Genomic DNA, 27,611 nt, shown 5'->3' with positions numbered 1-27,611 from the left:
ATTAACTATTGTTGTGCTAGAACAGTAATCCCCAATATGCAGTTCTCCAGCTGTTGCAAAACTACAACTCCCATCAGCCCAGACACCCTAAAGGAGTTGTAGTTTTGCAACTGGATGACCACAGGTTGTAAAACAATCAGCAGGAAGAATCAACTGGTAAAACATGTTACAGGTTGTTCTTCTACAGGCAAGGCAGATGAGGGTATTGCAGTACAAACCTCACTCACATTCTGTGCAACACATCTGTACAACTATAAGAGCGTGTTGCATATCCCACTGCATTTTGTTCTGCTTTTGCTTCAGCCTTTACCTATCGCATACAAAAGGGCAAAATTTGAAAACTAAATTCAAACATACTTTCCCATAATTCCCCTTGTTCCTTGGCTCAGTTGAGACCAATTGCCAGTTCTTCCTGGAGATTGGGGTTGAACTGAGCATGTCTGGCCCACCTTAGTAAATTGTAACCAAGAGCAGCAGGATATCAAAACAAAGAAAGCACATGAGGGATTAGTAATGGGTCATTCACATGTCTGTATAAATCCATCCGTATACAGATGGTGTTCTGCGGACTGGACCTGGGAGCTCCCTGGTGGCTGTGTCAGTACACTAGTACAAACTTATAAACTGCTTAGGAGCTCCCAGGTCCAGTCTGCAGAACACCGTCCGTATTCGGACCGAATTCTATGGATGTTTGAATGACCCCTAAGTCTATATCTCTCTTAACAGCCCATTTTGAGAAATGCTTGTACTTTCGAGGTATGTTTAATGTCACATAACTCATTCATTTAGAACTGTTTTTTCTAATGATACAGCCCTTTAACTTGAAGTCTTTACAGAAGAAATCAATAAAAGGTAGTTCTTTAGTAGATTTAATGGGCTATGCATGCTTTTGCAACAATTTTTCTAGCTCCAAGCCATCTACCAACACAAAATTTTAAAAGAAGCAACTTGTTAACATAGTCGTGATTACTAAATATCCCGACGTCTTGCGTATACAGTTCCTATACAGATCTATGAATTTCCATGGTTATGAATTTCCATGGTTACAGACTACAAACATTATGTAGTCTGACCCTGCTGTCATCTGTTCACAATCTTCCCTCTTAGGCAGCTTGTAGATTTGCAAGAATAGGAGCTCAGGAAGTGGAGTTCAATATGACTTCAAACTTCATCATCAAACTTTACAAAACACTTGTCTAAAGAACGTAAGCATAGAGACTCACAAGCCATATAGGAGCTGTGTACCCTAAAGAGAAGGATTGTATTTTTACATCAAGATTAAGGGCCCTATTATCCCAACAGATATCTGACAGATTATCTGACTGATTTTTACAGCCAAAGCCAGGAATGGATTTGAAAAGAGGAGAAATCCAGTCTTTCCTTTATGACCTGTCCTCTGTCTATAGTTTGTTTCTGCCATTAGTTGCAAAAACCTATCAAATAATCCATTAGATATCTGTTGGTGTAATAAGGCCCTAAGATTGTGCCATTCTTCATACACTGAAACAAATAAATATTGGTTGTAAAGGTGGAAGTCTTCTGTAATTTATTGCACAGACATTAAATATTTAAGACCTCTAAATAGTTAACTTTAGAGAAATGTCAATGTGCATAAATATAAACATTAGTAGGCTGAAGGGATGTCATATAAAGCTGCTGTCAATTCAGTCTAGACCATGACCCACATCTACTTCTGTGGTTACTGTAACCTTCACACTAATCGAGTCCTATACAATTCTGCCACTTGACCAGAGAGAGGTCAAAATCTGTATATAATACAACATATACTTATATAAAGGACACGTCTGCAACATTATACTACCCTGGATATTAACAACTTCAAAGGCCTGTATATTCCTTTCTGAACAGGTGTTTAACATATTGCATTATTCCTGTTTTCCCCTAATAGCAGCAGACATAGGATATTCCACAATATTGGTTACACACTTCCAAGGGTTTTTATTATTGTTCTTCTACCTATACAGGTTCCTGAATGTGGGACAGATGCAAGAACCTCCATAGGGGTTACAGTGATGCAGAAGGAAAACATCTCCCTGCCACCTGGAGAGGAGGGACAGATGTGACAGCAAATGACACAATCACAAAAAAAGACTAATGGAGGAGAAAGTTAATGGTAACATATATTACTATTGTGCCTAAAGCCAAGTAACTATACAAAATACTTTCTTGATAGAACCATAACTTACAAATGACACCACCATGTACTTCTGTTACAAGATTACTAGTGTAAAACGATAGACAAGTCAAACAACCACAGTGTGTGTGAAGCAACAGATCTTCCAAATGATGGAACATGTGTCAGTCAGGTCCTGATGACAGTCCAACATAGACCACTACTAAGCATGCCAAATAACTACTGGAAAGTGTTAGCAATATTCAATTTATAGCTGTGCAATTCAGGATAAAAAAACACAACTGTTTTGAAACCTTCTAGACTAGATTTATGGACGACCATGCTCCATACTAAAGGGATTTGTGTAGAAAAACGTGAATTCTACTGAAGCGGACTTATTAAAAGAAAAGAATGACAGAACAGGAGAGATCACATGACACTGTTAGAGTACAGCTAAACAAAAGTGCATTTTTGAGTAAAAGTCTAAGAATAATTGGTTCCATACATGGCTACTTTTAGCTGGTTTACGATACGCACACTTTTATCCAGATATGACACAGCCAGGTAGCACCGTAACAAAAACATACAGTGACCAGGTTACATCACGTGACCAGGGTTAGAACTGAAGATTAAAATGTGAACAAGATCCAGGATGACCCTCATTACAACCAATCTGGAGCTCTGTATCCTGAGGGTATATGAGAATTGTAACAAATGTGGCAGCAAACTCCACACCAAATCCCCAGACGGATTCTTCACACTGAGTCAGGTAGATATCTGCAGTATACAACAAGCAAAACCAATAACATTCAAACACAAGAACATTTGTTCCTTATATGTATCATAACCACAACTTGTACAGCCACAAAGTCTGCTGTCAGATACCTGATGCTATAGAAGTGATCTCACACATGTCAGATCCCTATTCTCCAAATGTCATTGAGCGCTGTCACTGAATGACACTACTGACACAAAGGTTACACAACACAATGGATTGGGTAACCTGGGGCTGACAATGTGCCTACTGTGAAACACCCAAAAGGAGGAATAAACAGCAGGCTGCCACTTTGATCCAGTGGAATCACTATGCCAGGGATAGATAGATGCATCTTAGGAGACAATGTAACCAGAAATTACCTCTTTTTCTAGTTTTTTGCTGGTAACTAGAACCAGCTTGCCATGCCATAACCTAGCTGACTCCTACAGTCTATGGGACTTGTAAATGTCTGTTTCATGCAGATTCAATAAAAAGTCAACCAAAGCCAGTCCCTCTTCTCAGGTCTTGAAACTCTATCCTCCCCTTGTGTTGTCACTACACATGCTGGAAGTTGAGACATGTGCTCTCTTGTATCCCTCCATATCCAAATAGCTGCAGCAGCAAACAAACCCACAGTACACATAGACCCCCATCACCTGTCAGGGAGCACCTGGGTACATAAGGTGTGTGTACTGCGCCATCATCTATACTGTGCCACCATACCTTATACCAGAGAAACACCAGGGCACATATATCAATTGGTTGCACTATATAGAATTATACAGTGTGCCCCATTTTAGAGATTATCTGACAGATTCTTGAAGCCAAAGCCAGGAATGGATTTGAAAAGAGGAAAAAAAACTCTGTTTTTCCTTTATGACCTGGTCTCTGTTTATAGTCTGTTCCTGGCTTTGGCTTCAAAGATCTGTCAGATAAATCTCTATGAGTAAAGGCACCATTAGGGTCCATTTACACAGAAAGATTATCTGACAGATTATTGGCCAAAGATTTGAAGACAAAGCCAGAAATAGACTATAAACAGAGATCAGGTCATAAAGGAAAACCTGAGATTTCTCCTCTTTTCAAATACATTTTTGGCTTTGGCTTCAAATCTTTGGCAGATAATCTATCAGATAAATCTGTGTGTGTAAAGGCACCCTTAGGGATTCCCACCAACCCTCTGGAGAACCTGGCATTTCTTTCATCAGGAACACAGGAGAACATCAGGAACACAGCACAATCTCACTCCAAGTGTCTAGCAACATAGGATGCACAGAATGCAGAAAACACCACCTTTAAGCATAGCTACAAGTGCCCCCCTGGAGAACAGTACCCCCAGATCCCCCATGCTGTACATGGAGAGAATAGGTGGTCACCTTTATAAGGGGATCCATTGACGCTCTCAGAGCTGGACTGGACATTATCCACTGCAGGTCTTTTTAGGCTGCTGAAATATCCCCTTGACCTGGAGTAACCGGTCCTGGGTGAGCGCCCCCCAGGGCTAGTGAATGCCACAGGGCTCCCATCCTTCCTGGAGAAGATGCCACTGAAGAACCTGAGCAGCCTCTTCTCCTGGCCTCTCCTGTCCATCTCCATCTGCTCAGACAGCTTGTGCAGGTCACTGTTATCCAGGGTCCTGTTCTTGCTCTTGCTCCTCTCCCATCTCTCCAGGTCAGACAGGGGGTCAGTCTTGTTGAGCACCTCCCCCACATCCAAGGTGTTCCTCTTGTCGGTGGGGTCCCCGCTGGGCCCGGGCAGCCTGGCCTCATCTAGCTGTCTCTGCTGGCTGAGGCAGCTGGAGCTGCTGTGGTGCTTCTCCCTGCTCAGGCTCCGGATCCGCAGCAGCTCTCCATTCCAGTGTCTGAAGCTGAAGCTCCTGCGGAGGAGGCTGGGGTGTCTCCTGTCCCAGGGCCCCTCGGCTGCAGGCTTGGCCGGGGAGGCCTCATCCTGGGGGCATTTGTAATCCTGGGGGGCCCGGTCAGAGAGGGGGGCCCGGTCAGAGAGGGGGGCCTCCAGCACCGGCGATACCCTGTCCCCCCCGGGCCGGCTCTCCGGTACAGCAGCAGCATCTCCGGGGCTGGGGGTCTTGCTGTCCTTGCCGGTGCTCAGAGATGCCCGGGTGACCCGCAGCCTCCCCAGCTCCAGCTGCCCGGTGCTGCGGGTCCTGAAATTCCTGAGCCCGTGCTGCGGCGGGGGGAAGGTGTCGTGCTCCTCTGCCCCTTCCTCCTCCTCCGGGCACCTCTCCAGCCGCGTCTCCTCCAGCTGCTCCTTCTTCACCAGGGTCAGGGAGATGCGGTACACCGTCTTCCTCTGCGGGGTCCCCCGCTCCATCTGGGGGGGCGCGGGGTCTAATAGATACATGCTGAGAGCGCCCCCCACCGCGGGGGTACGGGAGCCGCACAACACTGGGGGTGCCGGGGCGCCTCACCCCCGGGTCCTCCGCTCCACGCTTATCGCCGCTCCACGCTGCCGGCTGGACCCCGGTGGGGGCGGCCCTGACGGGAACGACATGAGGGGCACCGGGAGAGCGGCGAGCAGAGCCCGCAGGAACTGACAAGAGCGGCGAGGAGCAGACACCGGAGCCTGCGAATAGGAGGGCACGGGGGAGGGGAGACGGGAGGGGGAGCGGCGAGAGCGGAGGGAGGAGGAGGAGAGAGGCCGGGGCTACGGCGCACACAGCAGCCGCCTGCACAGCCACACTGCACCGCACCGAGCCCGCACCTCTGCTACCTCACAGCCCGCACCTCTGCTACCTCATAGCCCGCACCTCTGCTACCTCACAGCCCGCACCTCTGCTACCTCACAGCCCGCCCCTTACCTGCAGGGAAAGGAATTACAGCAGGGAGAAGAGGAGTTGCTATGGACAACGCCCCCACCAATGGCTGCTCATGGTCCCCACAGACCTCACACTGCATCCTCCATACATCCTGGCACAGGAGGCTATTCCTCCATCACACACAATCAAAAGTGACCATAGCAACCAATCAGAGCTCAGCTTTCATGTATGTAACTAGCTGGTAAACTGAAAGCAGGGATTTGATTGGTAGCTTTCATTTCCCATAGAACGTTTGAAAAATGAAGGTTGTGCAGTGATTGGTTGGAGATTTGTCAAGTTATCTTATGGTAAGATTGTCTTTGTTGCCCATAGCAACCAATCACAGATCCGCTTTCAATTTACCAACACTCATTAATATATCAAAGCGAAGATGAGATTGGTTGCTATGGGCATCTCAGACCAGGGATGAGGAACCTTAAGCCCTCCAGCTGTTGCAAAACTACAATGCCCATCGTGCCCGGACAGTGGAGCAAAGCATGATGGGAACTGTAGTTTTGCAATAGCTGGAGGGCTGCCATTCCTGTTTTAGACAGTTTTATAGTCTCCCATGTTGTCTGTAAACACAACCGCTCTACCAATCACAACTCCGCTTCCAATTTATCAGGGCAGATTTATAAGTGAAAGCTGTGCTGTGACTGGTTGCTATGGACAACCAAGTGATACATGCCTGCAAATGATCCTTGGATTGTTTGTGCATCCCTTTATCCAGGATTACAAAAACACAGCGCCACCCTTGTCCTCAGTCTATGTGTAGTATTACAGCTCAGTTCTATTAAAGTGAATGGAACCAAGATGTAATAATACCACACACAACCTGGGGACCAGTAAGGTGCTATTTTAAAAATAAAAAGCAGCTATTTTTTTTTTCTAATCCAGATACCCCCTTTAATTTCACAGGGCGATGTGCAGCCAATTTACAATCATTTAACAGGCTGTACAAATAATCCGATCAGCCGACGATTGTTTTCTTGTTCCTCGGTTGATTGTGGGCCCTTTTACATGGGCGAGTTATCGGGATAGGGATACCTCACAGACTTGTAAGTCAGTCTGGTCCATCAGGTTCATTGCAAAATGTATCCAACATAGTTTCTATATGATGAAGTTATGATGCCAGTGTGAACAGAGCTTTGAAGTTCTAATAAAAGAACATTACCTGTAAACATCTGAGTTCGTTTCATTCAAAATTGTTAACTATTCCTGTTATGAAGCTGAGTGACAATATGGTATCACCACAAACCTCAGGGTTAGTTAGGCCTCCTAGGGCTAAACAGTCCCTTTGGTTGCGTGACATAAAGACATATAAAAGTGTCACAACAATTTGCCGCCGCTGTGAAGTCACATGATTATTTTATGAGTGCAATTTGGCAGCAAGTCGCAAATTATTTAGGATTTGTAACACTCAGAAAACCTCCAAAACCAATGACATGTCCCAAATCAGATACAGTCACATGCAACTTGTACCAAGCTCTGGACTGGAATGGTTGCTTGCACATTGCAGTATATATCACAATTATATATATCAAAGTATTGCAGTATATATCAAAATTCCAGCAGATTTGGGCTCGTCGCAGTCACATCATATCACTGCATACTGTGATGTGATCATATTCAATAGATCACTTGCTGTAGTGTAAGCTTGCGATTATCTTAGGCCTAGCCAAATAGCAAATAATAAAAAATAATATAAGGCAAGTTAGAATATCAGGCAAGTTTTCCATGGAGGAATCTGTGAATACTGGCAGATACAGAAATGCACTGGTTGTTATCGAGCTATCCCCAAAATAAATCTAAGAATACGATATCTACTTACATGTGTGACTACTAGAGATGAGTACAACTCGAGCATGAGACCGATTGTTTGCCATTTGAATATCAGTGGGTAAAAAGGATGCAGCCTTGGATACAGTTCTAGGCCATATCCATGTTTTCCAGGACTCCCCTCGGGCTGCATCCAACTTCCTAAGCCACCAGTATTCAAATGCCAAACAACTGGACTCAAGCATACTCAAAGCTGCACTTATTTCTACCAACTACAGCAAATGGTGACTTCCTTTTCAATTTAAGGGTGGCTATGTTCCTACTTATATTTTTTACCCTCAAAAGGCTGTTTTTAGGTAATGATTGATTGAAACTTTTTGAAATGCATACTTTTTTTAGGCATTTGGATCATTTTCACTAAAGCGGGTTATTAACCACTTTTTTGACAAAAAACATGAAAACGGGAACTATCAGCAGGTGAGACGGTAAGTCGCTTTAAGGTAACATGATGTATTGTTTTTGGAATAGTTTTTACTACAACCTAAAGTTAAAAAAAAAAAGAAGATATTAAGATAATGGCAAAACAACCCAATGCAATCCTTAACAGTTGTCCTGTTCATGCTAAATCTGTGCACAAAACATCTATGGTATATCGCTTGCATCTGCCCCCAGTCAGCCTAGGCCAAGTCAACAACAATTCTCTATCTAGGGATTTCTTATTTACATCCTTCGACTTCATGTGAAGCAATACACAAGAGAAATTAGAGACAAATATAACCATTACACAAGTCATAGTCATCATACACGTCATCCTAAAGCAGCATGTATACCAATTATAGGTGAATAAACATTTATATATAATATGTGATGCAGCTGAATCCAGAATTGCAAGAGTTAAACTACAAATCATTGGCTGTCTGACAGCCCCCTGACGTTAGGGAGGCAGCCTGGCCTCTTCACAATGATCTGCCACAATAAATTAGCTGCCACAGTGCCCATTACTCTGTCTGCAAGAAGTGAATACACTAAGTGCACCTGAGCCCCCTACCTTCCAACCCCCCTCTTATGTAAACATTAACTTAGCAAGCCCTCCCCCAATAAGAAGCACCACACTCAAAATGACATTCCCCTTTCTATAAGAATATCACTAGAGACCATATCCCATAATGTCTGTGGAGACCTTAGCAGTAAGCAGCCATATCTATACACACAACAATTTTGTGCTGGTAGATAGGTAGGAAAGAATAGATTTAGAATTTAGAGGGTATAGTTCCTTCCTGAACAATACGCCTTCTAAATTGCTGATTTTTTTAAAAGCTTTAGGAAGCTAAAAATATACAAAACAGCTTGAAAATCAGTGTGGTTATCACACATGGTTTTTAGGGATTTTTTTTTTTCCCCAAGGTGTTTTTGGAAGCTGCCATTCATTTCAATGTGAGCTGCCAAGCGGATCTGCTCTAAAAACATTTCTTTTTTTCCCCACTGTGATTTTCATGCCCTTTTCAGTACAGATGAGCGAAACTACAGTAGGTTCGGGTGCGCAAAACACCGAATGCTCTGCATTTAATTTCTGGTGGCTGGAGGAGATCGCTGCAAACATAAAGGATTTATCAAATAATGCCAGAGGGGTGGGAAAAAGCCACAATGGACCATCCAAATGGCTAGTAATTCAGGCTGCCTGAAAGTGATGACAACTTCCTTCAGATGTTGATGGCCTATCCTTGACAAAGGCCCTCGGTATTAGATTATTGAGGGTCGGACTAACGGCACACCCAACAATCAGCTGATTGAAGGTGCCATACTGTTTGGGTGATCACTGCCATCTCTTCATTGTTTACCACTAGAGATGAGCGAACCGGGTTAGAGTAGATCCGAACCCGAACGTTCGGTATTTGATTAGCGGGGGCTGCTGAACTTGGATAAAGCTCTAAGGTTGTCTGGAAAACATGGATACAGCCAATGACTATATCCATGATTCCCACATAGCCTTAGGGCTTTATCCAAGTTCAGCAGCCACCGTTAATCAAATGCCGAACGTTCAGGTTCGGATCGACTCATGCATGCTCGAGGTTCGCTCATCTCTATTTACCACCATACATTTTGTAGCAGTTGTGGTTGGCTGTAGTACCAGTTATTGCCACTATAAAGATGTATGGTTCTGTGCCATGAAAACAATTCAGAGACCGCGGCACTCACCACAATGGAACCCTCAACCAAGCCATCAATATTAAAGTCCAAGAAAATTCATTTATAACTGCATCTGGTATTTTTTTTTAATACCAAATGTTTTTAAGGGTTTCTATTAGATGTCGAGATTATAATACAATTTCTTCAGGGAAGAAAAAACTTAGGTGCCCAAGCAGATTAGTTGTCATCCGGCTGGTTACCTGTATAGATAAACTAACCCAATAAAATCCAAAAGAGAGTATATTTTAGAATACATCTGCCCCACTTACATGGCAGACAAGAAGGACCCCCCAAGAAAATTTGATGTTTTAGAACATGGGTCTCCAAACTGCCACCCTCTAGCTGTTGCAATACTAAATTTCTCATCACGCCTGGACAGCCAGATCCAAAGCTTTAGCTGTCCGGGCATGATGGGGATTGTAATTTTGCAACAGCTGGAGGGCTGCAGTTTGGAGACCCAAGTTTTAGAAGGTTAAAGGGGAACTCCAGGTAGAGGTTAAAAAAATGAAACTTCTGCAGAAGCATAACGCATTACTTACCTGTCTATCCCAATTTTAAAACTACCAAAAATCCATTTGTTGGGGGTGGGGGTTGCTCTGTTTTGTGTTTCTGTTTTTCTTGGTTTGGCATTTCCCAGAATGCAATGCTTTCCCTCATATGATCATCACTGCCCCCACCCATTACAATCAATAAAATTAGTGCAGCAGCTGCTTCTGGACGATTAGAGATGGTGAATCACTGAGGGGATTGGGGGATCCAGCCAAGCCTCCTGTGACATCACACCCTGCCCCCTGTCTGCATCATCAGCAAACACACACAATGTGAGACAGAGCCATGGAAGATTTGTCTCCTAGGGAGGGTAGCAGCAGGAGACAATGTGAATTGGCACAGGGGCCATTTTTTTTTCACTTCCTGGATTTCTATCAGCAACCAGTGTGGCAGAACCGTACAAATATAGTAATACATACAAAAAACAAAGAGATAAATCGTTGGAAAAATTGTTATTGCTTAAAGTGTCACTGTCGTGATTTTTTTTTTTTTTTTTTGCAGAAATCAATAGTCCAGACGATTTTAAGAAACTTTGTAATTAGGTTTATTAGCCGAAAGATGCATTTTTATCATGAAAAATCAGTTTGAAGCTCTCCCTCCTGTCTTCATTGTTCTCCTATGAAGAGAGCTAAATAAAAGACCAAAACAGGGCAACAAAGAGTTAATCTACAATTACCTCACCCTTTATCTCCTCTGACAGTCAGCACTGACCTCTCTGAGCTCTGATTTCAGCTGTCACCCAGCTCCGTGCCTGTAATCCTCTGTTATCTGCTTTCTGCTGTCGGCTAACTCCCTCCTCCCCTCTCTATAGAACAGACTGGGTACATCTGATGCAACAAGTCAAAATTTTCTGATTTTTTGCAGTGGATGGAAAAGAGGAAGGGGGGACCTGGGAAAAGGCTTTTTAAATGCAGATAATGGCATATTTGGCTAATAAACCCAATTACAAAGTTTTTTAAAATCGTCTGGACTATTGATTTCTGCAAAAAAAAAATACGACAGTGACTCTTTAAGCTCATCTCACACATAGGGAAAATCTTTGAAAGACTGTTTACAAGAAACGATCTGCAAATTTTTAGCGAAGACCAAAGACGATTTAAAAACATGTTAAAAGATCACAATTAACGATTTCTCGCTCTTCACTTGATTGTTCGCTGTGTTTACACAAGCAGATTATCACTCAAATGCAATCGTTATTGCTAAAATTTGAACGATAATCGCACCATAACCGGGTCTAATAATAAAACACACGCCTGTTAAATGACTTAAATGGCTGCATGGTAAAGCAAAACATCTGATCAACTCTCTGAGTCTAAAAACTTTCTTTACACCGCCAGAATGCACATAGATCCCATAAAACATCATGATGTAAAAAGCGCGTAATTAGCCCTTACCCCACCGGAGCACAAATCAATAGCGATAGAATCCCCCATCTACTTAATAAACATCTGTTCACTTCTGCACTGTACACAGCACAACGGTACAAATGCTGCAGTTATTTATTATGGTGTCAGCCTGTAAACACAGGAAGGTAGCGAACAATGCACACAGCTCATGGCCCGCAGCAACGCTAAAGCCCAACTCATTGCATTACATTATGCAGTAATCCCGGTTCAGTTCATGGTTGGAGCTAAATCCCATATTTCATACTGTGTTGTGCTGGCTTACAAAATAAACACATGCAGGAAGGCAAACAAAGCTGCTTTTAATGAATGCAGGCAAGAGATGCCGCCCGGCTAGAGTCACGCTGGAGCAGGCTAGCCTTGTATTTTAAATACAGAAAATCTGCTTAGAAGTATAATGGTCCAAATGGCTGCACAGTGCAGTGGGGCCTGCTCTAGACAAGGGGTTAAAGGGAGGCATCATCTGTCATGTATGCCTTTGGCGGACTTGTAAACGGTAATTTGGCACGGTTCTGACTGTCACTTGCAGCAACAGACTGTAACGTCATAACCAAGAACTTCTACACTCATATCATATGGACTGACAGCATAGTGCCAGTATAGATTCACTGCAATATTGATGGAAGCCTGCATAGCACAAAAAGCTTGATCAGTGTTAGATTGTGAGGTGTAAAAGGACCCTTTGGCTCCCCACAGATGAACATATTGTCTATTATGGACATAATCCTGAGAGGTCTGATGACCCAAAACAGCTGGTCTTTAGAGTCATGGTCAGACATTGTGCTTGTAAAGGGGACGCAGATTAGAGAATTTACATCCTATGGCCATTTTCACACGTAGTATAAGACCGGACGTTACCTGACCCGGCCAGGTCACAGAACGGCCAGTCTCAGAAAAGTACCGGCTGGATCATCTTTTGCGCCACTAAGTTCTGATGTGGGCGCATCAATGTGCACCTGCATCAGAACTCCCCACTGCACACTATGAAGCGTGCAGCCGAGGCCGCTCTCTCCTTAATGTGCACCGACAGGGTTTTCTGCGGCTGCTATTCACTGAATAGCGGCCGCAGAAAACTGACATGTCAGTTATCTACGGTGCCGCTAGGGATCCCGGCCGGAGTGTATACTATGTGTATACACTTCAGACGGGATTCCCTCAGCCTGCAGCACTACTTAAGTACCTCAAAAATTTTACAACGGCCGTGATTTCTGAGAAACTTATGTAGTGTAAACATAGCCTATGGATGTATGAATGTTTTCTAGGCAGTCGTAGGGCTGCATCTATCTTCTTCAGCCACCGGAAGTCAAATGCCATGTAGAGATGAGCGAACTTATAGAAAGTTCGGGTAATGTGAACCCTAGGGATGAAGGGATCTGCAGTAAATCCGTTAGTGTGAGATTTGCAGATTTGTTCTGGACCCATTGAAGTCAATTAGTAGTAAATAGTGTTGAGCAGACCTGTCAACATTCGTCAACATTATCCGAACTCGAACATTGGACATTTGATTCCGCATGGCTGCAGAAGTTGGATGCTGCTTTAAGAAGTCCTAAAAAACACGTTTTCCAGGCAGCATATCTGCAGCCACAGGGAATCAAATGCCCAGTATTCAAGTTTGGAGAATGTTACCAAACCCAAAGAGTTTGACAGGTCTGCTAAACACAAGTACAGGAAGATGGCTGTCCAGGCATGATGGAAGTTGTAGTTTTGCAACAGTTGGGGGGCCTAAGGTTCCCCATCCCTACACAAACAGATAATCCACTACAAACCAAGTACGTATGAACATACCTGATAAACTGATGTAATCCGCATAACAGAATGTGGTCACATGTTATGACACACTACTAAATGTGCTGGGAAATTTCAAGCTGGGAAGTGAAGCCTTGATGCAGTAGTAAGTGCAGGGAAAAAAGTGCTTTATAAGCATTTCCCATAATTAGTGTATATTGGGGATTGGTTAAACTTTTGGGGGGGCAATACAATTCTTTAATAAAATTTTTTGCTGTACCTCTTCTTTAACATCTCTTGACCCCAACTTCACATTTATGCATTGCCTTCCACAGCTACCATATCACGTAGACATGTTTTCACTCAGATACAAGATAGATGAGAGGGCACTGAAGACTGAAGCCAGAGCCCAGCACACCCTTATCATTAGTCAGATTAAAGAGAGATAACAAAGACTACAATGCAGCTCTAGAAGGAAGCAAAACATTAGCTACCATAAAGGAACATACCAATTTACCAACAAAGCTTGAACTGCCCTTAAGCATAGTGACTTCTGTCTTGTTGACAACCATCACATGCTCCCTTTGTTATGAGAATACATCAGGTAGTTGCTCATCCTGTAACCCAGTCGTTAATGGGACACATACTAACGTCTCTGACGGGGATATTACAATTGTCTACAGCTCTGTGTGTGAGCCATACATTTAAAGCCAAGAACAGGAATAAATCCCATCCTGAGAGAATGAGAAAGTCTTTCCTCAACAGATTTAAATGTATGGCTCATGTATAGAGCCATAATATGCTTGTGTGGGCCTATTGTATTACTCATCCTTTATTACACTAAAGCCCCATTCACATCACAATTTGGAGCATATATCGGTAACCTGTCATACAGGCCAGCCCCCTTGCCCACAGCTCAGAGAGCCATATGCCGTGTCTGTAATGTATCGTATTTACCCCTAGAATCAATTCCTAATTGGGCAGATAACGGAGCATCCACCATATTTTTTCTCCCATAGACTAAATGGCAATGTATAGGCACCATATTATGGATGTGTAAGATATCCATTTGCATAATACCCGTCAACTCAGGAGTTGTCAAGCAGTATGACCCTATCAACTAGTCCATCTCAGATTATTGGGGGCCTTAGGTTAAGAGTGAACCAGATTTGGCAGAGGATTTTGCATTAGGATCCATGTTGGTGTCCAAATTTTGCTGTAGCTCCACAGATTTCCCCTCCTTTATTACTTTGAACTCTGTATTAAAGGTTTACGGCATGGGTCTGATGATCCACGACATGTTTTTTTCTGCAGATTTGAATGGTGTTTTGGTGCAGATTGCACTATATCTAGCTTTAGTAAGATTCCCGCCAGGCTTTCTACACTTGCCCCTGGACATTTTTGTGCTTTTTATGTTGGGACTATGCCTAAAACTATATTAATTATGAAATGTCATAGATAAGGCAAAATAAAAAATTTAGATTCCAGTCTTGAGGGAAAAAATCATATACATCTGAGCCTGTCACTTCACTTCAGCAATAGGAGAGTAAGGGACTTTTACAAGAACCTCCCTCTATAGGTCATATACCGCTATGATTTGTCTTAAACAAATTACTGTGAAGTGAAAGGGGAATGAGACTCGACAGGTCTCGATGACTGATGAAATTCCATATTATCTGCGTTATGTCATTACGAGTATGGGCCAAGTGATGAAACACAGCTATTCCTATATATAGATAAGTGATGAATGAATCAGGTTAGTACAGCACACATCATTACACTATTATAAAGCTTAAATGTAGTCACAATCTGATCCCAAATAAGAGGAGCCCTATAAGTACCATTCAGAAAAGAGGTTTCTGGTTTACAGTAAAGACCAGTAAATCCCAAAGTAGGCGATATTGCCCACTGGGGGCAACAGGACTTTGCAAGCGAGTGTTGGTAGGCACGCATGTCGTAAATTGTCAGGAAGTCCGGCATGTGTTGGCAGGAATATGTGCGAGTGTAAATACTCGGATACTATAAATAGGGGACATGTATGAAATCGGAACAGTTTCTGGATTGTGTGACAAGCTGTTGTTAATACATAGTCAAAGTCAATACTAAGTGTTTCTATGTTTTCTAGTGCAAAAAAATACAGCATTTATTTATAAAAAGCAGAAAAAAAATCTTTCTAAGAAGTGCCTGCATCTTATAGTCTGCATCAGGGTGATCCAGTAATACAAGCCAGTCCCCAATTACTGAGAAGAGAGCATGAAAGATGAAAAGCTCGCCCCCTTGCGCTCCCGCTTGATTCTTCCATAGATTCCATTCTATGCTCAAGCGGATTACGCCATCCACCGAAAGAATTGACAATCCTTTGGGCGGACGGCAGAATCCGCCGCAAAATAGAATGGAGTCTATGGGACAGGCTGAGAGTCAAGCAGGAGCGCAAGGGGGCGAGTGGCGAAATCTGCGGGAAGTTATCCGAGAGAATTCCTCAGTGTTAACAGTATTTGCAGCAGAGTCATTTTAGGTGCAGTGAGCTGGGTGTGTAGGTGCACCAGAGCTGTGTGTATGTAGGACATAGGTAGAGGTATAGATGCATAAAAAATGCTAATATTTTGCAGCAGCTTTCTGTTTGTTCACTTAATGTAAATTTACTGAAGAGCCACGTTTTATTTATTTATTTTTTATAAAGGGGGGCAGTAGGCCAAATAAGTTTGGGAACTTTTGGTGTAGACAAACTCTACAGCAATATTATGAAGATACTGGAGGCATTTGTGTGAAATTGTGTGATTATCATAATGACTACTGTTTCAGGTACAACCAGATGAAGAATAGCTAGAGACAAGGTAAATATATACTGAAAACAGCATTCCTATGTATACAATACATAGCACGTACTAGAGGCACTGCACTTCTAATTTGACGTGAGGCATAAAAATAAAAAGTATACATTTACACAACAGTATATACAAGTTTCCTAGTCCTGGAGGTGACATTTACACCAAGAGTTGCAGAAACCAGATGAACAAGATGGTTGCAACTGGAGCAGAAAGCACTAGAAGATGCAGATTGCTGTGACTGCTCCATGCACACGCAGATTTGTTCAGAATTCAAATCCAGAGATTTTTTTAGTTTTATTGCTTCACATTTTTCTTACATGGAGTCTCACCTGTTGACACATGCTACCAATGAGCTCATATGTATGGGGTCTGCCAGATACCCTGAGGCCTCCAATTTTCAGTGTGAACAACCATGCCTGATTTGCATTACACACTGAGCAGAACATTTACCTAACCAGGATGTTTTGTGGTTATAATTGCTGGTGGCAAAATCTATAGGATAGGATCTCATTGGAATTGTCAATTTGAGCTATTATTCAGACCAGTGACTGATACAAGCAATGCACTGTCCGAATGTAGTATAGGTATAGTCCAAAAGAGCTCAACTATGAGTGGGAGTGATGGATCCCATCCTAGTGTATATACTCACTACTATGTCTTGAATTGAATCTTCATCCTCAGCACCTGTTCCATACAGTTTGTAGTCAAATCCCTAGGCCAGTAAGGTGGTTTGGTGCACTGAAGGTGGGACTACAGCCACCTGTGCACCAATTCACCCCCGACTAGCCAGATCCTTCTAACTAATATCATTGGAGCAGGCTGTCCCTGATTGGCACTGCTCCCGCCCCCAGTGCACCAAACCATCTTTCAAGCCTAGGGATTTAACTACTTTTAGAGCTGTATAGTAGTATTTTTGCACCCAGAATGCAGCTATAGTATGTGGGTAATGAATGGTAAAATTGTGTGGACACAGCACAAGGTAAGTAAGGTAAATGGTAGTATATATATGAAAGACAGTCTTTTTTTAACTGTATCAGAATAGATTTTTTTTTTATTCAAAATAAATTAGCTTCAGATTAAAATCAATCATACTTCTGTGAAGATTTCCCCAGACACAATGACCACAATGTGAACTAATAAACAACCTGCATTGTAAGCAGCAAGGTTCTATCCCATTTAACACAAGACATCCTCATGGTAACCAACAATGCTGGATAACTACAAAAGGTTAAATTCAGGTGCAAAAAAAATAAAATAAAAAAATTCCAGTACTGCAGTAAAACAAGAAATATCAGGATTTATTTTTATATTTTTTACAACAAGAAAATTTGTGTTGTGAAAAATGATGAAATACTTGAAAGAGCACAATACTGTGTGACCTTACCTACACATATTCATTCCTTTCATTTCCTCAAACAAGCTAACATCTACCTTTAAAAGCAAAGTCTGACCCATCTGCAATGTTTTCTTGTATGCTATCAAAGCATGGACACTACCAGTCCCAGCAGAAGACCCTTTACACAGGTTACCCCAAGATGCCCCTATCCACGGTAGCTACAGACATGGAAGCCGCATAGTGATGTATCAATATAATGCTGGGAGTAGGGAAAGTGTTTGAATCTTTGTGGCACTCTAATGACACAGCTACGCAGCTGCTTTACTACAGTGGAAGGAGGACTCAAACACTTTTTCTCTCCTGGCATCATAGGGGGCTTTCTTTTCCGTAGCTTCTGTGGAATCGGGATGTAGGAATTAGCCCTAAACATTCTGAATGTTGCTCCAGTCATTCAATGAACAAATGTTCTCCATTCCCAGTGGTCATACCCCCATCCATTAGCTAGGTATACCCTATCCTGTGGATAAGGGATAAGCATCTTGGGACAACCCCTTAAAGCCCTGTAAGTTCCTAGGTAAGGCCTTTATGGCCTTTTTTCCATCACATCCCACAGATGCCCAATTGGATTAAGATCAAGTTGGAGATCAAGTCAACACCTTGAACTCTTTAGGGGAGATTTATGAAAGGGTGTAAATATACACCTGGTGTAAACTGCCCACAGCAACCAATCACAGCTCAGCTTTGGTAAAATGAAAGAGGAGCTGTGATTGGTTGCTGTTGGCAGTTTACACCAGGTGTATATTTACACCCTTCCATAAATCCCCCCCTTTATGTTCCTCAAACCATTCCCAGGAGACCACCGCTATTAGAGAATATGCTTGACATGAAGGGTTAATAGGGGATCTGCAGACCTCCAGCTCTTGAAAAACTACAATTCCCATCATGCCTGGACAGCCAAAGCTTTAGCTGTCTAGTCATAATGGGAATTACAGTTTTGCCACAGCTGGAGGGCCGAGGGTTCCCCATCCCTGCGCTTCATCATGGTCATAAAGCACATTTGCTGCATCCCAAGTGATTTAGCAGAACAAACTGTGTTAGGATTTTACTTTGTAAATCTTCTCCAATATTCCGAATTAGGCCTGTAATATTTGTCTTGGCTTTATGTTATTGCCTGTCCTGTCAAAAGGTCGTCTTGCACTATTACGTCACACTGTGTTCCAGTCCTACAAGGCTTGCTAATAATTCCACATTGTTACGGCTAGGACATAACCAGCTATGTGACCAGGAATTCTCCATTTCCCACGATGTGCTAAACGCTGCTTCAAAGTGAAGAAAAGATCCAAAACATTACAGGAGAAACTTGTTTTCTGAGCATAAAAGAAATGAAATGGCACAACGGGAGAATTTGCTTCAATTCTCAATGTCATTTTGGCTCTGGGGTTAAACAGACCCAGCTGTCCAGGAAATGCCATTGTAATGAACACATTATTGAACATGGAGGAATCAATCAAGGCTTCTCTCCGAATCCTTCCACGCCGCACACGTGCCAATCTCCCCTAACAAAACACACAGCAACCCCTGAAAATTTGGTGTCAGTCATTTGTACATACTTACATGGAGCTGCAGACACCAAATAGAGATATCACAGAGTGGATGGGAGAAAACAAAATACACCAGCATCACACTACCAGTATGGGAAAGTTCACACAGGCTGGGGAAGCTTTCTGCATGTTAATATGGGTGACGTCCTGGGAAATGTCCGTAATTCAAGTCATGGTGCAGGTTTCAAAAACGCTGCTGCGTGTGAATTGGTTTTACAAAAATCGAATTTGTTCAAATTTGGTGCAAATTGTTAAATTAAATTTAGTTGAACAATTAAAAATACACAAATCTCTCTCTAAAATTCGATTTGCCAAGTCAGTGCTCTCTAACCTGCCACAAAACCGAACAGGCCCGGACAGCCATATGAGTTGTAGTTTTATAGCAGCTGGAAGGCCACAGTTCACTTTAAAGCAGGGATGGGAACCCTCGGCCCTCCAGCTATTGCAAAACTACAATTCCCATCATGCCTGGACAGCCCAAGTTTTAGCTTTGGCTGTCCAGGCATGATGGGAATTGTAGTTTTGCAACAGCTGGAGAGCCAAGGTTCCCCGTATTTGTAACCACAGAATCCAATCTCTATACACTTTTAGTTATTTGGACCTCATCAGCACAAAGTAGGGATCTGGTTAGTTACGTGGGATAACACAGATAAATCCTCGCTGGAATACGGATTCTAAGTCCCTGTGTACACATGCACTAATACACAAAGCCTTTTAGGCACCAAACACATTAAACTATTGTTTACAGAGTATTTAGTAACATTTGTTTTACTGCTGCTTGGTAGGTCCATATCCATATAATCCATATAAAATCTAAAATTTTTAGTTAAGTTATGTTTGTATTCAGCATTTGACTCTATCATATCCAGTGGCGACTAAAGGGGACCCTTAATAGTGAGTTGGAAACAGGGTATCTGGCTGCTGGGACCCCCAATTATGAGCTGTAATCTCTGCAGATTCTGCCAGCAAGTATCTATGGATCCATAAAATAGACTATGGCAGATGTCAAACTGTGGCCCTCCAGCTGTTGCAAAACTACAATTACCAATATGCTTGGACAACTAAAGCTTTGGTTGTCCAGGCATAATGGGATTTGCAGTTTTGCAACAGCTGGAGAGAGGGTTAACTACCACCATCACCATGAAGCCCCATCCCTGCAGCTGGAACCTACTACATACAATGCGGCTTGGCTCCGAAGTCCCCGACCACAATTTTATATATATATATATATATATATATATATATATATATATATATATATATATATATATATATATATTCTGATGGTCGCCCAACAGTGGCATCACAACTGACAGACTAAAATGGGATCCATTAAACAAATACTTTGTGGGTATTATCTTAACATACCCTTTAAACAGATGTCATTATAGCCTATGGGTGATTGATGCCACTGTTTGGTATCCACGCATCTGTCACCCATAGACTGTATAATGGCATCAGTTTATGATTATCTATTGAGAAGCTGATGCCATACAGTAGTTTCAGTCACCCATAGGCTAATATGATATTGTTTTTTACACGGTCCTGCCTATGGAAATAGTGTGGCCCATTACTCTCTTCCATACATTAAAGTGTACCTGTAAAGCTCAGCTCCCACTTGTTCGTCAGATAAGATGTGGAAGAGTGCGGGTCCATGCTGGTCAGACAGGCTGCCATATTATGGCCTGCAAGTCCATTTATAAATAGGAAGAATTGTGTACAAAACTCCCTGGGCGTCGTATGGTTGCTTTGGCTTCTCAACAGCACACAGACCTATGTCTCTCCACACCCGATCTAAAGAAGTGAGCGCCGCTTTACAGGTACACTGTAGTGTAGCATGTGCTATGTCAGGAGCTTCTGTGATGCTAAGGTCTGAATGTTAGTGAGGCCCATAACTGGCCTTCTCGTTCTGTGCCATACCCTAGACATGCTATTGCAGGGCTTACTTATCTACCAATTACTCCGATAAGTCCAGAGAGTGCTCCCTAATGGGTTTCCCATTTCATTAGGTTCCTGTTTCTGCTCCACAAATTCTCCAATATCTAATGAATCATTTAAACTAATGATTGTCTGATTTATGAAACCAGATACTTGTCTGGTGGATATGGAGGGGATGTGGAAAGGTTTTTATGCTCTCCGTATAGTGCTCTGTGTGAGACACTAAAATATGATTAGTTTCTAGGGTCGTCTGCACTCCAGATGTGCCGAGTATGTCACAACGCACCTCCATGTTTAACATAGCTGGTACTTGGATATATGCTTGATAAAACTAATATAAGGTATAAGGTTTATATGATCACAAAGAGAAAATTTTAAAAATATTGATTTCAAAATGACTCCTGAATTAGATTTACTTTATACTATAGGCGGCTTTCTTCCAACTTTTTAACAGACACAAACCAGCATTAGGGTATGTTCACATGCTGCAGAATTCTCCGTTAAGGTTAACTGGGAAAAATCCGCAAAAAAGGAAAATAAATGGAGCATGTGAATTTAAAGGGGAGTGCAACTGAGCTTAAAAAAAAAAAAAAAAAAAAAGTAACCAGTTTGCCCATTGCAGATCCACATTTTTTGCAGAAGATACAGGTGCCAAAAGGTTATAGGAGATGAGCGAACCTCGAGCATGCTCAAGTCCATCCGAACCCAATCGTTCGGCATTTGATTAGCGGGGGGCTGCTGAAATTGGACAAAGCCCTAAGGCTATGTGGAAAACATGAATACAGCCAATGACTATATCCATGTTTTCTACACAGCCTTAAAACTTTATCCAACTTCAGCAGCCACCGCTAATCAAATGTCAAACGATTGGGTTCGGATGGACTCGAGCATGCTCGAGGTTCGCTCATCTCTAGTTACAATCCATATAATATAGTGGATCCCATAGACTTCTTATGGGAAAATTCCGCAAAAAAAAATAAAAATTATATTATATATATATATATATATATATATATATATATATATATATATATATATATATATATTGTATATTTTTTTTCCTGGTGGGTTAGATTGTGTACTCATAATCTACTGATCATGTGAATAGCCCAATTGAAATCAATGGGCAATAACTGAAGTACGTAATTGCAGAACGTGTGAATAAGGCCTAAGACTCTGCCAGACACCTCTAGTAGGGGCTTATCATCCTAGAGAGCTAAAGAATCCAGAATGTTGAAATCCAACTAATCCAACTAAGGCTTTGATGACTCCCATACACATAAGATGGTCAGCCAGTCTCACCAAAATCTGCAGCTTTGGTTAACACTCATCTAATGTGTATGGCCAAGGTTCAGATTTTGAAAGTAATGGGTTTGGAGAAAGTAGAGATCCTTACGGTTTTATGTTTGCGCCTGGGAGACACTAAGTAATCTTCCATTATTGCACTGACTGCAATTCATATCATTCCCCTCTAGTGCAGCCAAACTGTGGAAAAATACAAGTAAAAACCCCATTTCTCTGCCAGAGACTTATAGGCAAGTGATTACTTTCTCTATATTATATTTTCTCTCATTCATTTCTAGGCTTAGTAACCTTTCAATTGCCAGGGGCATTTCCTGCACTAGTTTCATATATAAGTCCCTCTATGCTTCTAATATGATAAAAGTAATCTATAAACAGCATTGAAAAGGTTTCATCATCCTGCACAATACCAGATGTTGCTAGTCGGTGACTTTCTTAGGACGTGTATCCATCAAACCTCTAATTCACTAACAATTGCAGGTCCAGTTTATCCCTCCATGTATATGTAACCAATACATTGACTTTACACTTGGTCTTTTCTTTAAATAATACAGAGAAAATGAGATTATATCTTAATAAAATGTGCAAGTATGGAGGAGAAGAGTGCGCGCAGCTCACGTGGCTAGCTTGGTCCTTGCTCAACTATGATGTCCAGAGGACATGAAGTGATATTTGGAAGGGGAAGACAGGGTGGAGTACAGAAACATCTGTCTTCATACAAGACAGTCCAATCATTTAAGGAATGGACAATGTAACAGGATAAACAAACATCTAAAATAGACATTAGGAAAACATTAGTAAAGCCTCATGTATCCAACAAAGCCATATGTATGCTTCCTATACAGTGATTCTCAAGCTTCTATGCTTCCATAATGTGAAGCCACAGGTACTATCTGTGCTGCCATATGGCGCCTCTGTATAGCAATGTATTTTTTTCATAGAAGAAAACAGAACCCAGCATTATTATTTTTTTTCCCACAGGAATGTATGGGAAAAACTTCATTATGGCTGCTTCTACCTTAAATTAGAGACTTCATAAGTTACAGTATGGGCCTACAGAATCATTTAGGAGCAGTACCTTTAAAGGATTCATACGGGTGCCTTTACACACAAAGATTTATCTGACAGATTTTTTTAAGCCAAAGCCAGGAATGGATTTGAGAAGAGGAGAAATCTCAGTCTTTCCTTTATGACCTGTTCTCTGTTTATAGTCTGTTCCTGGGTTTGGCTTAAAAAAATCTGTCAGATAAATCTCTCTGTGTAAAGGCACCCTAATACCACCAGGGAAATGAGGTCGAAGACCTCATCCACACATCAGTTTTTATTTTGTGACCTCAGCAATCAGGACCAGTGATGTCCTAGAGAAACTAGGGATCTGCTAGATCGGCGCTCGTTTACTGGGCCTATTACATGGCCTGATTATCGTTTAACAGAGGCTGCATGGACATCGTTACTGATGTCCTTGCAGCCCTTGTTTAAACTATATACATTACCTATTCAGGCTGCAGCTTCAGAGCGGCTTGTCTGAGTTGACAGGCTGCTCAGCCAATCACTGGCCGCAGCGGTCCTGCCCACTGATTGGCTGAGCGCCCTGTCAGCTCAGACAGGCCGCTCTGAAGCTGGAGCGTGCGGGACCTGGGGAGAATAAGACCGAAAGAGGAGCTCTGCAGCCTGGATAGGTAATGTAAATCATCAGCTGCGCACCGCTATTACACGTAGCAATGCGCTGTCAGCGCCCAACAATTATAGGTTCAAACCTATATTACCGATCAGCTGATCATCCTTGTCATCAGCTGATCGTTGTATTTATTAGACCGAGAGATAATCGGCCAAATCGGGCAAATTCGGCCGAATATCGCTCAAAGGAATAGGCCCCTTAGTGTTATTTGTTCCACATACAAAGGAAGAAATATACTTTCTCATAGTATGTCCATACCATCTTTCTTTTACGGCCAGAGTAAGACATTTTCTTCCGTAGGCCTTGGATGTTGCATTATCAGAAGGACGTCCATGCTAAGTAATTTAACCAGTAATTATAAGATGATTCTGGAACCAAGGAAAAGGCAGAGAAGGGGTTAATTGCCAGCACTGCCCAACCCTTTCCACTCCTTGGGTAAGATGCACCCACAAAAGGACAATTCTGAGCAGGAATTTCTGTGGAGAGGGGAAGTTCTTCATCCACACAGTAATTATTGGTTTCCTGTGTTTGCCTTCTATGAATATCTTGTTTTCCAAAATATGCCTTTGTCTGCAAATTAGGACTCCAAATGATGCCAGAAAACTACCAAATATAACCAAGGTCTCTTCTCGCCCAGAATTCAAGTGAAGAATTGTAACTACTGCAGATGAAGCTGTGACACGTATTACTGAAAAGCACCAGACTGATCAGCGGTTCAAACCCCATATAGGAGGACATATGGATGTCATTGAGGGCCCTGTCCAATAGTTTACAAATATATGTATACTTATTAGAAACAAAGTCCAATCTGCCTAATAAAATAGCCAGCTGCACATTCGGGATTTGCTGTAATATTCCAGTTATTTCTATGAATGCTTTTCCTCCAGCAGGAAATGAGGGAGAGAGTCCATTGCTACCAATCGCTGGAGGTGGTGCACTTAGGGGAAAGTGTAAGAGGAGCAGATGTTCAGTGAAAGTTTCCCAAGAAGAGATACCAAGAGAGATTTCTTGTTCCAAAATATCCAAGATCAGGAAGTTTCCCAGAGATATTTACTCCCCAATTGGGACTATGACGTGAGTAAGATCACCCCGGCTTCCTGCAAGGACTTGAAAACAGCTACTGCGACCTCACAGATTCCTGCTGGACATCATCTCACATGAACCCCTCTTATTCATAATGTACTAATAAACACAACAGAAATAGTTCTATAAAAAACTACAAATCCTTCTCTTTACATAGTGAAACTGTAGCATGCTCAGAGCGCAAGTGGCAAAAAGACTGTACTGAGCGCAGCATGCACACCTCTTCCCTCCCCCACTCCTCTCTGCTCATCTTCCAGCACTGAGGCCTCAATCAATCAGGGCAGGGAAGTCAATCAATCAGGGCAGGGAAGTCAATCAATCAGGGCAGGGAAGTCAATCAATCAAGGCAGGGAAGTCAATCAATCAGGGCAGGGAAGTCAATCAATCAGGGCAGGGAAGTCAATCAATCAGGGAAGTCAATCAATCAGGGCAGGGGAGGGTGGGGAGGGAGGTGGTATGCATGCTGTGCTCAGCTCTACCATTTTGCCACTTGTGCTCTGGGCATGATTTAGAGCTGACAAATTCCTTTTAAAATAAACTCTTCATTTTGAAAAGAAAATGATCTGATTAAAACACATGAAACCTTTCCTAGCGCTGAATGTGTCCAGCATTAGCAAGTAGTTTATTTCTAGCCGAGAATGAGCCGAGAAGTCAGGCATGTTTATAGCTTGTTTTCTTCACACATTCTTTGAACATTATGGGATAACAGTCGTTCTCTGGGAGTTTCACATCCCAACCAGTGGGACGGATCTCTCATAAGATGACACCCTCAGTAGAACATGAAAGAAATGAATACTACTATCAACGTCTTCCTGCATTTTCCCTGTCACCATCCATCACCACCATCACAGTGTTCAGGTGAAAGCACAAGAGCCGCTGGCCACATGTGGCACCCAATCACTGCACGGGTTTGGCAGTAAACTCATGTAAGAAGCAGCTCTCGCATTTTAGCCACATACAATGGACGGTTCATGTGATTTATCCCTTAAAGGGGTACTCCAGCAAAAAAAAAAAAAAATCAACTGGTGTCAGAAAGTACTAGAGATTTGTATTTGCTTTTAATAAAAAAAAAAAAAAAAATCAAGTCTTCCAGTACGTCTGTATGTCCTGCAGGAAGCTGTGTTTTCTTTCCAGTCTGACACAGTGCTCTCTGCTGCCACCTCTGTCCATGTCAGGAACTGTCCAGAGCAGCAGCAAATCTGTATAGAAAACATCTCCTGCTCTCCAGACTGGAAAGAATACACCACTCCCTGCAGGACATACAGCAGCAGATAAGTACAGTACTGGAAGACTTGAGAAATTGTAAAAGATGTAAATTACAAACTGCTGGTTGATTTGGAGGATTTTTTTTTTTGCTGGAGTACCCCTTTATGGTCGGGCAAATAATAAATTCACAATCCTTGAATGATGAAATGTTTAGACTACAGCAGAAAGGGCTGGAAGTGTCCGTGGTACATTTCACTATGGGACGATATTCACATTATGCCTATGTCTATCTCTGCGGAGCTACTTGCTGTAAAGTAGTTATCCCAAGCTGAAAAGTGCATAAAGGATAACTAGCTGACTAAGGGGGTCCGACCACTGGGACCTCTATAAATCTCAAAAATGGAGATCAATGTGCACCAAATAAACTGAGCAACAGCAGATATGCTCAGAGCTTCATTTCTACTGTAGATTCCCTCCACAATGTGAATGAACAATTGTATGTCCAAAACCTCCGGGTTTTTTTTAAAGAAGAGAACTGGAAATAAAGACTGAAATGCTAAGTGGCAATGTTAATTCTAGGCCAGCATGTCCCTCCATCCTGATGGGGAATGACTGGAAGTAGGGGCCTGGTTAAGTGACATGCTATTTTTAGAGAACGTAATGATAAATGATTTAGCACGGACCGGAGAGTCTACAATGAACCAAATGTTGTGCAGCCTGATCCAATCACTGGTAAACCAGCAAGTAAACGCCAAGATCGAAAGGAAAAATCATCCGAATAAACCAACAGCACGGCCTAGTCTATATTCTTAGCTTGATGGCATCCTAAAATGTCATTGTGACAGCTTTGCAGTGTAGTAAAGGGTCAATGATTAGGAAACTGTATGTATGGCAGCATTTACCAAACAGCTAATGATAGCAATGATTTGTATGCAAGCATAATGCATTTTAACCAACATTATAATAAAGGATTTACCCATTCTGTTTGCCTTTGTAATTCTATTAGACAGACAATTCCTTTTGTTCCAACTGTATAAATATAGGGGGAGATTTATGAAAGGGTGTCAATATACACCTGGTGTAAACAACCAATCACAGCTCCTCTTATATTTTACCAGAGCTAAAAGCTGAACTGCGATTGGTTGCTGTGGGCAGTTTACACCAGGTGTATATTGACACCCTTTCACAAATCTCCCTCATAGTGTTTGTTCTGCATATATTTTATTTTTGAGGAACTCGTGCACATAAAATATACGAAGCGTCCGCCCGAGGCGTATGCTCACAGGAGTA

General features: G+C 42.2%; 1 protein-coding gene across 3 annotated transcripts in view; it reads right to left on the bottom strand.

The window, feature by feature from the left end:
• Positions 1–27,611, bottom strand: part of AGAP1 (ArfGAP with GTPase domain, ankyrin repeat and PH domain 1) — a 308,008-nt gene that overhangs the window by 170,044 nt on the left and 110,353 nt on the right. The window contains exon 1 of one of the 3 annotated variants that reach the window (XM_069983137.1): positions 5,710–5,835. The exons of 1 other annotated variant lie outside the window; for it this stretch is intronic. In XM_069983137.1, the coding sequence (XP_069839238.1) occupies positions 5,710–5,806 (97 nt within the window). In that variant the 5' untranslated portion in view covers positions 5,807–5,835. Of the gene's footprint in view, positions 1–4,267; positions 5,484–5,709; positions 5,836–27,611 lie in introns of those variants that run through there. One more of the 3 variants, XM_069983135.1, reaches the window with a different exon arrangement.

Source organism: Dendropsophus ebraccatus, chromosome 9 (assembly GCF_027789765.1).
Source record: "Dendropsophus ebraccatus isolate aDenEbr1 chromosome 9, aDenEbr1.pat, whole genome shotgun sequence".
NCBI classification, from domain to species: domain Eukaryota; kingdom Metazoa; phylum Chordata; class Amphibia; order Anura; family Hylidae; genus Dendropsophus; species Dendropsophus ebraccatus.
This window is presented reverse-complemented; position numbering and strand designations above follow the sequence as displayed.